The sequence below is a fragment of the Triturus cristatus genome, chromosome 4_2 (genome assembly GCF_964204655.1).
Source record: "Triturus cristatus chromosome 4_2, aTriCri1.1, whole genome shotgun sequence".
Lineage (NCBI taxonomy): Eukaryota > Metazoa > Chordata > Amphibia > Caudata > Salamandridae > Triturus > Triturus cristatus.
In genome coordinates, this window is record NC_140586.1 from 614,789,977 (window position 1) to 614,804,236 (window position 14,260).

The 14,260-nt window shown below is 46.9% G+C and overlaps 1 protein-coding gene across 1 annotated transcript in view; it reads left to right on the forward strand.

Annotated features, from left to right (window-relative positions):
* Positions 1-1,101: 1,101 nt before the first annotated feature.
* ZRANB2 (zinc finger RANBP2-type containing 2) overlaps positions 1,102-14,260 on the forward strand; it is a 30,042-nt gene continuing 16,883 nt past the window's right edge. The window contains exons 1-4 of the mRNA XM_085602284.1: positions 1,102-1,491; positions 13,590-13,642; positions 13,730-13,838; positions 13,961-14,043. Of these exons, the coding sequence (XP_085458410.1) occupies positions 1,385-1,491; positions 13,590-13,642; positions 13,730-13,838; positions 13,961-14,043 (352 nt within the window). The 5' untranslated portion in view covers positions 1,102-1,384. The remainder of the gene's footprint in view (positions 1,492-13,589; positions 13,643-13,729; positions 13,839-13,960; positions 14,044-14,260) is intronic.

Here is a 14,260-nt window from a genome sequence, read left to right on the forward strand (position 1 = left end):
AAAGTTTGGAAGGCAATCTATACTATTGCCGCTTGATGGCGATATGACTTCATGAATGAAAAGAATACACACCTTAATTAAAATCGTTAACTTTTCTAAACATCTTCGTGTAAAGAACAAAGTGGAGCGGTATAGTAAGTAGTAAGTTCTTTATTCTTCGCCAACACAGCTCCGATGCTTACACGTTAGCCATGCTTGAAACGTTAACACCATCACGTCTCCGCATAAAGAAACAAAATTGAATGTGCACGAATTATTTTTGCAATACACACACTCCAATGTCGATGAAATTAAAAGTACCACTGAATTCAGTAAAGGTAAGGTCCGGTAGTTTATGTATTGGGTTTGTCGAACACTAACCAATTAAGCGTTCTATCCAAAAATAGAAAAGCAGTTGTCATTGACAAACTGAAAGAAAAAACACCACGCGTGTTCTCGTTTCAATGTACGAGATCACGCTTTCCTTTCCTAAAATGGCCGCCACACTCGTGGCGCTTCTCATTCCAAAATCTGGTCTAACTTCACCAACGAGCTGTCACTCTAGAATTTAGTGACATTCGCCTGTAATGCCATGAACGCGAGCATATAACATAGAGCCGTAGCGTGAGTTTATACATTTCAGTATGACCTCTAAATGTACACATTAAGTTTACATCACTACAAACACTTCATTGTTGAAGGCGGAGACAACGGTCTAAGGGCTCCGCCTTTCCTTAAAAAGGCGGCTACGGGATTAGAAACTGAAAGAGCAATAAAAGTGATTGTTCAACCCCCCTCTTAGCAAGTTTATGGAGCAAAATGGCCTTGTTTACCAAACGCGATCTAACATTTTAAGATTTTGAGGGTGTTTATCAAGAACCGTAACGGAAAGGGATTGTAGAGATTTCGTGACGATTCTTGCTAAAATATATTGTTTTTAAACGATATTCTAAATGTTATCACTTGAACAATATGTATGCGGGGTGGATGTGTGTTACCAGTGAATGCCTATTTTTGTGTTACTTTGTATTTGTTTAAGCTGATTTTTGCTGGAGCTTTCTCTTTAAAGATGGCCTCATTTTCGGAGCCGTGTTGAGAGCGGGCCCGCCGACTGAGCCAATAGGTCCTTCTTCTGTTGTTATCGCTGCCAGTGCTGCCTATGGTGAGAGGGCAGGGCTTCGGCTCAAGCAGTTGCTGGCTGCTGCGCCATAGCCGATGCGTTTACACCATCAAGCGAGTTGTCTATACATGTGCCTGCCTAAAGCGGTCTTGGTAAGGCGTTTAGTATCCTCCTCTGGATTCCTAAACGGCCCGTAGAGTCAACTGTAAGTCTAGGCTGAGCCCGCAGAGTACTTCTTGAAGGTCTTTCACCGCGCGGGATAGAGGAGCGGCGAAGAGCAGAAATATGGCGGAACACCCAGTCGACGGGGGAGTGTTGACCAGCGAGGCCGACAAGACCTCAACGAAGAACTTTAGAGTAAGCGACGGCGACTGGATCTGCCCGGATAAAAAGTGAGTGCGGGAGGCTGCGAACCTTCCTTTACAGATCCTTCTCACATTTACTCTTGCCGAAGTATAGGCCTAGAGGCCTGAAACCTACCGGTACCCCGGGATCGTATCTCATTTAGTTGTCCAACTACCAAACGCCAGTTTTTTTATTTTTTTTTTAAATATAAAGATAATGTCCGTTTGATCCGGCTCATGAAAAACGTAAACATTTACTTGGTAATGAAAGCGGAACGAGTGGTCGAAGGGAAGCCTCGTCACTGCCATCCAAACTATTGACATTACTCGCTTGCACTACCAAGCGCTCTTTATCCATTGATGCTTCTGTCTTTTTCATGGTCTGTTCTAGATGATTGTGGCTTGGAAAGACACAGCTATTTGGCGTTATACCAAAGCGTTAATGTGGTCTGTCTCAGCAGAGCAGCTGGTCCTCTCAGGGCAACTTTGAAATACGTATAATATTAAATTTCCCGCACAGACTAAAATGTATGGACCCCATTGTGGGGTTCCGATTCAATCAAACCTTTGGTAAAGCGTGCTACTCACCCATGAGGGCCTAAATGGGGGAGGTGGGAGGGTTTTGAGCAGCTACTGATTGAACAGCTAGGTCTTGATAAGTTTCCTGAAGGTCAGCAGGTCCTGGGTTTGTTGCAGTGGGATGGGAAGGGTGTTCATGTCTTGGCGGCAAGGTGGGAGAATGATCTACCGCTGGTGGTCGTTCGGGGGATATGAGGGCGAGGTCCGCGGAGTGAAGCTGACTGTTCGGTGTGTAGAAGGTGAGTCGTTCGTTGAGGTATGCTGGTCTGGCTTTGTGGACGTGGGTGAGAAATTGAAGGTGATCCTCTTGATTATGCAGTTTTCTCTGTACCTTTTTCGTTATTGGCTAATTTTTAGGTCTCGCCTGACCCAGCGCATGCGCTACTCTGGCGAGACATTTAGTAAGTGGGTTTTGAAAATGCTACCCACATTTCTGTGCTGGCTACAAGCTACAGTGCACAATGGCGTCCACTTGCACAGCTGCTCCCCACATTCCCCCCCCCTCCCTACTTGCCCAGCCATCTGCCTTTCCTGCGCCAGCCTTCAGCACCATGCCCCTCCCCCCGCTGCTTTAGCGCGTCATCGCGATCGCTTTCAGAGTGATCGCGATTACTTTCACTTTTACGGCCGCGCAGCGTTACTTTTACTGCTGCGCGGCCAATGCTTGTTTTTCTCTGACCCTCCTCTGCCTGTTTTTTCCCTCTTCTGCTGTCCCTGCTTACACGCTCGGTCCCAGATTTCTTACCCTTTCTCTCCCTGCCTTCTCGGAGCTTCCTATTTGCTTGCTTCTCCTGTTGATACTTTCTTTCCCTGCCTGCTTGCTTCCTCTGTCCCTGCTTGCTTGCTGTGCTTCCCCCCCCCCCCCCCCCCCCGATTCCTTGACCTGTTCCCGATTCCTTGCTATGTCTGTGCTTGCTTTCGACGACCCTTCTTGATTTCTCTGCCCTGCTTGCTTCACTGTCGCCGCATGCATGTCCCTGCTTTCTACCCCGCTGCTGTCCTTTTTTGCTCTCCCTCTCTTTACTTGAAAAACCTGCCCTTACAGTTCCTTTGTTTGTCTTCTTCGACTTACTCTCCCGCCGCCGCATGCATGTCCTCCTGTCTTTTCTTGCTCTTTCTTGTCCTTACTTGCTCTCCCCTGTCCCTGCTTGCTCATCCCTGCTTTGTCTGTCCTCCCATGTGCAGCGCTCCTGCTCTTTCCTTCTCAGTCCCTCTGTTCCTTCTCTCACTCACCCTGCTGCCCCTGTTGCTATACCTCCTCCTGCCTGCGGCTGACTGCTTTCTGTAATCCGGCCTCTGTCTCCGACCCAGCTCGTCTCCCCCTGGAGAGATCTGATGCCAGCCGATCGTTCTAATGGTACTCCTTTCATCCCTTTCCCTCTGTGCCTGGCCAGTAACAGGCATACGCTGATTAGCGAGGAGGGCCGGGTGTAGTTGTGCCTACTTTCCTGTTGGTTGACCTACCTGTGACCTTGCGTGCTTGCATGGACTGGCATACACAGGTGCCTAGTCTGGATTCCACCATATCCCGCTTTCTTCCACCAACCTTCACTTCCTGTTTTTCAGTCTAATTTTTTAGGTCTTGCTACAGTGATGAAACATCCACTTTGACTTGTGCATTCACAGAACACCCAAGGGGGTCTATGAGAAGTCACCAGAAGAGCTTGCTGAGAAATTATACCCCTGATAGACCAACCACGTAGACTAAAAAGTCTTATAAATACTTATACGGTCCCAAAAGCGAGACCTATTGGCTATGCCAATTTTTATGATGATCTGTTCGGACGACGTAATTTAGAGGTGAGCATTCTGTTGATATGCCAGATTATAGTTTGGCAGTCATGTAGCTGGTTCTTTATTCTCCATCATTGCAATAAGAGCATGCATTGGAGTCTTGCATCATGTGGCAGAGAAGTAAGCTCAAAGTGACTTACTCTGTAGCCACTGGGAACCCAGGGAGAAACAGCGATTTGAAGGTTTGTTCGCATGGTCAAAGTGTATTCTGTGCTAGGAAAAGTGCATCGTAAAATCAGTATGTCTAGTTTTAATGTGGTAACATAAGCAAATATAGGTATACACCATGCTGTGTTAATGTTAGCACATTTTCTATGTACATGGCAGAAGCCAGTCTCGGTGTATTCATAGCTTCCAGGGGCACAACGTTTTCAGAAGTCGTTCATTTACTATTCGCATTAATGCATGTCAAGCAATTGCCAACGTTTTCTATGAATATCACAAACCTGTGTCTTCGTGGCACTGTTTTGTTGTACAGAGATATGGGTAACAAGCCAGATGTTAAAGATGCCCACAGGTGTACTGTTTTAACAGAACAGGTCACAGAACCGTTTATAGTATAGTTGTGAATGATGCAAAGAAACATAATGGCAATTATGTATGGGCCACCTGTTACCTAATCATTTTACCTGTTATTATTACATTGTATTTGTGACTACCCAGTTACTGCATCAAAAACATTGAGGCGGTGACCCTGCAGAAACTAGTAATTGCAAGTACCAAGACCACGGATACTCAGAACAAGCATTGGCATAGCCAATAGGTCTTGCCTCTTTGGGACCTTATAAGTATTTAGTTATGCAGCACAATATCATTGGTACAACCGCATCAACTGTTGCATGGCTAAACCCTTATAAGGTCCCATGCAGGATTGTTTTTGTGCATGAAGGGGCTCCTTCCTGCACAAAACCAATCCCCTGAGGCATGTTCCTCTAGCTAGGTGTGCTGCAGAATCCAACACATAGAAAGAGGAAGTAAAGATGAGAAATATATTTCTCCTCGTTACGCCTCACCTGAGAAAAAGTAGCCTGTTGGTGCATTCCCAGGTCTATCAGCAATGTTATAGGGCTTACCCCTTAACGTAGCAGCACGCAAAAACAGACTCTAAACTCACTCACGTCTACAGATATAACTTTGAGTTGCATTTGACTAATTAGGTGTGCAGGTCTAACCCGCATACAAATCTGGTAATGCGCCAAAATCCACGGGAGTTGTGTGGGAACACCCACACAATGCCTTCCCAGGGTAGAGTAGCGAAACGCAGCGATTTGTGCTGTGTTGAGTTTCTCCTGATTTATCAAGCCACTCCAGGCCACGACCTTCAGTGGCATGATAAATTACATTTTAGGTTGGCATCCTTAGTGTTGTCCTCCAGTAGCACCTTATTTTGGCACAACTTTGATCCAGAACTCACTAGTAACATCCTTTAAAACTACAGCCTTTTCCCCTCCGCACCCGAGCCAGGTTTCGGGAACTTCTAGTCTAGTGGTCGGTACTGCTGCAGCAGTTCACACCAAACGTTGCTGGCAAGCACCGGGGCTTTCTACTAGCTAGTAGTGCAGCAGCGTTTTACATCATGTGCGTGGTTGCAGGCTTAATGCAGCGCTAGGAGGCTAGCATACAAGCGCGTGACACTGAGAGCTGGTACCTCGCTCTGCAGGGACCTCTAGTCGCGGGCTGTGGTACTGCAGCCTTGAACACTCCGGATTGGTGCCAAACTTGCCTTTCCGCCCTTAGCTTGTGTCTGGAGTCAAGGCGCCTAGTAACATGATGATGCGAAACTGCAGCAGTTTAACGACCAGCACTGGTGTCACACTTTGTGAATCACCAGTTGGTCATGGCACTCCACCTTTTTAATTCAGAACATTAACCGGCCAGATGGCTCTGGTGACAGCATGACCACAGTCCGGCACGCCGAGCGCTGAAACCGATCACAGGGACCGCTAGGAGCAGTGCATGGTGTTGCAGTCTTGTACACTAAGCGCTTAAGTCGGCAAAAATGGACTTCTAGGGGCAGCGTGTGGTGTTGGTCATATACCCTGTGTGCTGAAGCCAGTCACGCGGACCTCTATGAGAAGCGCGTGGTTTTTCAGTCTTTTACACAGCGCAGAAACCGATGAGGGGACTTCGAGGAGCAGCGTGTGCTGTAGCAATCTTGTACACTCAGTGCTTTAGGTATTTACAAAAGGAGGCACTGTTCCCGAGCGAATCAAGTCAAGGAGTGACCCAGACTCACGTAAGAAAAAAGAAAGGGTAGAGGCAATTTAGGTCAGGGATAAAGTGTTCTGGGTTGCGGGGGAGACACAATATTGTCTCTTGTTGCCCTCACACACCCCGAAGGATGTCATGCTTCATCATTGGGCTATGCTCCTCGTCGGGCCGGCGGTGCAATGCCCTACGGGTCCCCCGAAGGGTCTCTTTGGCGGAGATCTTTAAGAGAGCAGCCGATGGGTGCATGCGGGTGTGTGGAAGTCCCAGAGTGGTCGGTGCTAGGTGATGTGAGTGAAGTGTGTTAAAATATACCTAAGGAGTACCGGACATGTGATGATTTAATAAAAAGGTACTCTTGGTATGGTTAAAGCCCGTAGGCTGGTCGTTATCAATAGTCGTAATGTGTCTAGATAACTTTTAAAAAAGAGGTCGACATGTTTCACGCCTTGGGTGGTCGTAATGATCCTTGGCGTTTCTTCAGGACCAGGGGTGAAGGTGAAGTGAAAGTGGTGCACAGACAGAAATATAGCGGAGGGTAAAAATTATCCCATTCGCTATTAGAAGGGGCGAGAAATTTTGTATCTATCTCCTTTATAAGTAGTGAGTGAGTGAAGGAGTAAGTTAAGCCCCCTTTGTAGCTGACCTAAAATGGAGAGAACCACAGTGAGGAAAAAACAGAAGTTAAAACAAAGCCATCTCTTTCGGTTGCGACAGCGGAGCGGAATTATCTCCGTATCAAGCAACAGTTGGCCAAAAGAGCAGGCAGTTCACACATTTATTTATGTGGCGTATGTCGTTCACACTCCGGTATCAACATGCTGGCGGTCAGGATGTGTGCCAGTAGAAGGTAAGAGCTCCTAGACCCAAGCTGGGGTGGCTATGCAGCAAAGTCCAACCAACCCCTCTCCAGGTTCCAACATCGCAGTTGCAGCGGTGTCTGCTCTAGTGATTGTGACCGCGGAGCATAATAGTCTCCATTGCTAGCACCAATTATCGAAATAGCCAGCGATTCAGAGATTCTAGGGGCGTCTAGAGTTTGCATTCATACCCCAATACGGCGGCTGTTAGAGGGTATGCCCGGGTGAGGCGGGGGCTTTGAGACCCAAGCCAGGATGGCTTTGTACCAGAGATCGCTCATACACACCACAGTCATACACACAGTCACTCCAACACTGGCTTGAGAGGACACTCGTCAGTGCGCGGGTCTGCAAGCATCAGAAGTAACCGTTCAAGCAAACAATGGAGCCTATCGGACAAGTTATAAGTGCGTGCTTACCTAGCAGTGGAGTCTGTATTACTCCATGCGGCTAATGGCGTTGGATGCCCACACCTTCTAGGGCTAGAGGTGGACAAGTAAAGGGTCCCAGAGCAGCGGAGCCCACGTGATGGAGGAAGCAGATTAAAAATATAGCATTAGTCAATGTTCCAACATGCCAGCACTCGTAGTCTCGCAACTTACTTTCGATGACGGTTGCGGGTGGTGAACCTGAAGAATACTCACGGGTTGCTCAGGTGACGGCACTGGAAACCTGCCCGGTCCAGACGCCTGCTCGTAGGTGGATAGAAGCATCCACACTCATTGTATATAAGGGGGCAGGGCCTGAAGGAGGGGAGGTGCCTGCTTCCGGTGGAGGCGCGGGGTGCAGCGTCACAAATGAGCGATTAGCCCATGCGTCGTGAGTGGGCCAAGCCCCTTTTGGGCCCGCGCATGCGTGAGAGTAAGTGGACTGGATCTGCGCATGCGTGAAGAGCCGAAGTTGGGTGTTAGTAGTTTGGACACAGAGCGGTGTCACCACTCCTACGTGAAAAAATATACAGACTATCGAGGTACATGCACTGCAGTGCGAATGTGCAGGGAAAAATGGGGACACAGTGTCTGTCGAGTGCGGTATAACTAACGAAGTTAGTAGTTGGTGACAGATTGTTCTATAGCCCAAAACGGTTGTAGAGTGAGGCTAGTAGTAGTGGAGGTGTAGGGAGGTGGGATCGCATAGTTAATTTCCCCCCCCCCCCCCCGAAGCAACAATAGGGTCTCGATTGGTATGTAGGTGTTCCATACAAATGGTTTGTTAGGAGAGATGCGGGTAGCCACTTGAACAGACAGCGGCAAGAGCAAATGGGACTGGTCTTACATAGGCTGCAAGTCCCCTGGACCACCCCTATAGTTCTATCCAAGGGATGTCATCGTTGAGGCCAAGTGTGTTGGTATGTAGGCGATGGACCTAGCGTTGTTCTCGTCTGAAGAGGGAGTCGTTACTCCAATGGAGGTTAGCTTCCAGGATGGTCCATTGAATTGTTTGACATGTATGGCCTTTTTCCAAAAAGTGATTGGTCAACTTTGTGGCTGAACGTGCTCGTCTGATCGTACTTTTATGCTCACTAATCCTTACCTTGACTGCTCTGGTCGTCATCCCTACATAGTAGAGGGTACATGGGCATGAGATCAAATATACACAGTTCGAGGTGTTACAATTGGTGTGCTTGCGTTGTTCCCATCTAATATCGCCCAGTTGTAACGCTTTGGTGTGTTGGGTGGAGGCGCATGCGCTACATGAACCACAAGGATAGTGGCCTCTAACAGCTGGAAGATTCCAGAGGGTGTTTTCCCTGGTCATCTTTGTGGGTCTGGGTCTTGTGTTGACAAGTTGGTCCCTCAAGTTCTCCGTCCTTTTGAAGGCAAAACGAGGTGCTGGGATATTCAATGTATCAGTGTTCAAAATCCGCCAGTTGCGATTGATGATTTTCTTCAGTTGGTTCGAGAGCGGAGTGAAGGTGGTTACACATGTGATTAGATCGTTGGTTTTAGGCTCCCTTGTTTCCAGAAGACCGTCGCGGGTATTATTTCTGGCCCGTTTCTTGGCCTGCTTGATCACGTGTTGAGGGTAGTGTCTCTCTTTCAGATTTTCCGCCAAGGAGTTGGCTTGCAGTTCAAAGTCTTGTGTCTTGCTGCAGTTACGCCTAATCCTTAAAAACTGTCCATAGGGTAGATTTTCCCTAAGGGCTTTGGGGTGATGGCTTTTGAAGCTCAGGAGGCTATTGCAATCCGTCTCCTTTTTGTAGGTGTTGGTGTGTAATCCTCCATCCTCAAGGTTAATGGATAAATCCAAGAAGGCGATCCTTTCCTGGCTGGTTGTCATGGTGAAGCGGAGGTGAGGATCTTGGTTGTTAATCCATTCGTGAAAGTCCTTTGTCAACGTTACGGGACCCCTCCATAAGACTAGAATGTCATCAATGTACCTCTTCCAGGTCACCAGGTGTTGGTGGAAGGGGTTAGTATCCGTGAAGATGTGAGTTGCTTCAAAATGGGACATGTAAAGTCCCGCCAGGCTCGGCGCGAAGGTGCTGCCCATGCTGGTACCTTGTACCTGATGGTAAATGGTCGTCTTATACATAAAGAAGTTATTGGTAAGTGCTAGTGCAATCAGGCCTGAAATGAAGGCCGCCGGGGTGTTGGTGGGTAAGTCAGATTCTTGTAGGAGATTACTAATCACCTCGATGGTTGCATCCTGTGGTATATTAGTATACAGTGCTTCGACATCGAGTGTGAGCAGTAGGTCTATGTTCTCGGTATTCTCCTCATTGATGGCCTGAACCAGGTTTAGAACATCCCGGGTGTCCTTCAGGTACGCGGGTGTTGCTTGAACCAGAGGGCGGAGAAAGAAATCGCAAAATTGGCTGAGGGGCTCCAGCAGTGACCCGATCCCCGAAACGGCCCGACGAGGAGCATAGCCCGATGATGAAGCATGACATCCTTCGGGGTGTGTGAGGGCAACAAGAGACAATATTGTGTCTCCCCCGCAACCCAGAACACTTTATCCCTGACCTAAATTGCCTCTACCCTTTCTTTTTTCTTACGTGAGTCTGGGTCACTCCTTGACTTGATTCGCTCGGGAACAGTGCCTCCTTTTGTAAATACCTGATCGATTCTTTTGGAGCATAGGCACTGGACCCGTATCAAGCTCCTGGTCCCCCCCTCTTTTTTTGACATAGTAGTAAGCACTCAGGGCTTTAGTCAGGTATGGGGACCTCTAGGAGCAGCGTGGGGTGTAGCAGTCTTGTACACAGCGCTGAAGCCTTTGAGCGCACCTCTAGGCACAGCGTGTGGTGTTGCAGTCTTGTACACAGCGCCGAAGTTGAGTAAAAGGGACCTCTAGGAGCAGCGTGTGCTGTTGCAGTCTTGTACACAGCGCCAAAGCCAGTTATTGGGACCTCTAGGAGCAGCGTGTGGTGTAGCAGTCGTGTACACCGGGCCGAAGCCAGTTATGGATACCTGTAGGAGCAGCGTGTGGTGTAGCAGTCTTGTACACAGCGCTGAAGCCGATGAGCGAACCTCTAGGTGTGGCGTTGCGGTCTTGTACCCAGCACCGAAGCCAGTTATGGGGACCTCTAGGAGCAGCGTGTGCTGTTGCAGTCTTGTACACTCGGCGCTGAAGCCGATGAGCGGACCTCTAGGCGCAGCGTGTGGTGTTGCAGCCTTGTACACTCAGCACCGAAGTTGGGTGAAAGGGACCTCTAGGAGCAGCGTCCGGTGTTACTGTTGCGATCGAGACCTATATTAGCAGCGTGTTGTACTGATGCCTCGCACACTCTTCTCTGGTGCTGGTCTGTGACCTCTAATAACTACTGATGGGAACTATACCAAAGCGCCTAACTATTGGGCAATAAACAGAACATTAAGAGAGTACAGTCAAATAATGTTAACCTGCTTTTCGGCCATCCACTGCTTTTTACAAAATGTCTGACGAAAGCTCAAATTCATTTTCAACAATTAATTGGAACATTAATGATCAGCAACTTTGGTGACAAAACAGATGCAAAGACTCGTGAGAAAAACAAGATACAATACCAAGATGCGGTAATCATTTAAGACGTGGGAGAAAAAAGCAAACTTTTTACAGGAGTCAAAGATATAATGAACTAGAAGCGCTATGTCGGAAATAACAAGGGAGAACAGAGCAAGCTATTCCGATCTGTTAAAGTCTGGTAGAACAAGCGCTCGCCAGGCATCCGCTGTTTATTTTTACATTGTGCTTAAAGTGAAAGCCTGAGCAGAAATAAACACGAGGCGCCCGTCTGCTTTTTTGTCCGGCCCAATCAAAGAGCCGGACTGGCGCGTGCAAGGCAGCGTGACGAAGCTTCTGATAAGAAACTTCGTCACGACAGCCGTAACGCAGGTGAGCCAGTCCGGGTGGGCCGGTCAAAAAGGGGAAAGGGAGGCACCCTGGGAAGCTTATTCTCAATGGCAGCGCACCGTTTAACACAAACGGTGACGCAAGCCAATGGGATTAAGGGGCTGGGCTTAATGCCCTTTACAGAAACTACTCGTATGCATTAAATCTCACCGAGCGAGTTGCACATGTGCGCAGCAACGCTAGGCGAGACCTAAAAAGTGCGGCTTGACATGACCACCTGCTCCCCCGGCTGCTGTTTATACTTGACCTGGTACTGACATTCAGAAGCTGTTTAACAGGCAGGTGTTTATTTACAGGTTAACTGAAGTAAAAAGAAAACGAACAAAGGTGTCCCTTTAACACTAATCTTTTGAAACGCCATTTAAAAAAAAAAAGATTGTGCTACAAATATGTAAAAAAGCAAAAGACTTCATACTTCCAAAAAGGAGTTTTTGGTCAACAAGAGGTAGTGTTTTACCTTAGTGCATCCTAATGTATCACTGTATTAAAGGCATTTATTATAAGGTATAGTTCTCAAATATGATTTTAGAGACATCCATGCCTGATAACAATGCCATTAGTAAACCAAGAGGTGGGTCACGTATTTGTGGTGCCTGTGATCTAGGTTATTATACATGGAACCAGTAGCGGCTGGCACCTACTGAAGCAGGAGGCGGGCAAATAAAAGAAAATGAAAAACGCATACCGATCAGGACAACATCGTCTTTCCCTCCTACCTCTTCTGCAGCGACTGCAGTGCAGGCCCAACAAACTCACTCAACCAATCCTGGCCTGTTCACACGCTGTTAACCAGTGTGTGAGCAGTGTCCTGATTGGTGGGAGTGGCCTCTCTCCGCTCTCCCGAGGAAACTGGATGCTTGCACTTGCTGTTAACCGAGCTGTATTAAGGCAAGTCATTTGAGAGTTTTAAAGTGTGCATATGTCGCTGGCCGTCGCAAGATGGCCAAAGGGACATGCATGCTATAAACTGTGCAAAAGCAGCCCTTTGCCCACCACTTATCCCTGCTGTCCTACAACAAGCCCCACTCTGTCCTCCCGCTCGGTTCAGGACAGAGAGATGCAAAATAAAATGGTAGTGAATTAACGTTTTATTTTTCATCTCTGGGGCTTAGGGAGGCACTTATGTGGGGCGATGCTCCTCCGCTCCAATGGAGGACCCTCCCTTGCGTGGAACATGTGTCTGAAAAACCTAAGGTTTCATAATGTGCACATCCTGAACGCCGTTATTTCAGTGTGCTCTTATACTTGATAATGAAAAACAAGCGTTTGCAATGGGTTTCTAATTTTTTACAAGAGCTCAAACTTGTAAATGCAAGACCTAATTCACTTCAAAGGAGCGTCTAGCATTGCCCGGGGCTGCGTGAAAGCGCGCATGGTAAGGAAAGCACGTCGTGCCTGCAGTAGGAGAAACTCATTAAAGGAAATGGTGCTTACAGTCTAAATAAGACCTACCGTATCGCAACAGAAGTAAAAGGGTCAGTCTCCATGGGAGGTTACAAATGCAGACAAGGTGGTACCAAGGAGGGACTAACAAGCCCAATAACGACTGAAGCCAGCGTTTACAAAGGACAGTGGCACAAGCCAATTAAAAATGTGGGTGGGCTTTAGAGCAATACTCCGCTACTGCATGCCTCGCAGCAGCGCATGCACAACCCAGGGTCAGCCTAAAAAAGGAGATGAAATAAAACAATTGATGAGGATCACTCAGTTTGGTTGGGTGAGGAATCGAGGATTGATCTCAGGTTTTCTTGTTACTCATTGTGCTAGATGAGTATCTCTTCCCCCTTTCACTTTCCATAAAAAGTTAGTGTGTCATCCTTAATTCGTGGCGCATGATGTTAGAGAGTGGGTGGCAGACCGAATACTATGCTTGTTTTTTAGCGGGGATTCAAGAGAACCTTGAGATGAGCCACAGTCAGGCGTTTGACTCTGGCATTAAGTGTCTCTCCCGCCTGTACTGCATAAATGCAGTTAAGGGTATAAAGGCATATGAAGGGATTAACTATATTCGAACAATTTGGTAAAGCTAGAGTACCAGCTCCACTGTGCAGGGCTTCTTGTTTCATGAGTCCTAACTTTACCACTACACCAGAATTTAGTTAGTGGACTATGAGACTGGATGCTCGCTCCCATACATAAAAGTAATTGTTGGGTAACGTCCATGTTTTCTTATCATACTACTACCAATTTTTAGTTTGATTTTAAGTGTCATCTGTGCGTTTGTCCCTCTTTAAATTGTGTCTTGCATTGTTTGCTACAACCATTAATTAGTTAGAAGGAATGACGTGCAAGGCAAACGACGTGTCACAAATGGTCATTAATGTCCATTTCTTTGATATTGGGCCGTAACTTTCTTTTCTTCATTTATAGGTGTGCCAATGTTAACTTTGCAAGGAGAGCTAGTTGCAATAGGTGTGGCCGAGGTATGTGTTCGTATTTTATGTAGCTAACATTGGTTGTGGTGTGCTGATTTCTTCTTTACACTAGTTCTGTTTTTACCATTCATGCAGAGAAATCAACAGATGCGAAGATGATGAAGGCCGGTGGGACAGAGATAGGAAAAACTTTAGCAGAAAAAAGTCGTGGTCTTTTCAGCGCCAATGATTGGCAATGTAAAACGTATGTATTTAATGCAAGTTATAACGCATTTGCACTCTTATTACATTAATTATCAATAGAATTTTGCAATAGTGTTTAACCTGCATTATTAAATCTGATCTTGTTCACTTTGTTTTTCCAAGTTGTGGTAATGTGAATTGGGCCAGGAGGTCGGAGTGTAATATGTGCAATACTCCAAAGTATGCAAAGCTAGAAGAAAGGACAGGTAAGGCTGTTTTTTCTTTTTTCTTTAATGCAGTGTGAAAAATGTACATTACTTTCTTGGTTTGCATTTTCATTATGTCCTACTGTGTGCTTGTGCACCATTTTTGACTTTTAGGAACATAATTATAACCATAAATTGCAAAGCTTTTCCATGTGATGGTATCAAGCAATTCCAAGCAGTTAGTTAATTTTACACGTTAAAGGTTTTTACCCACCGT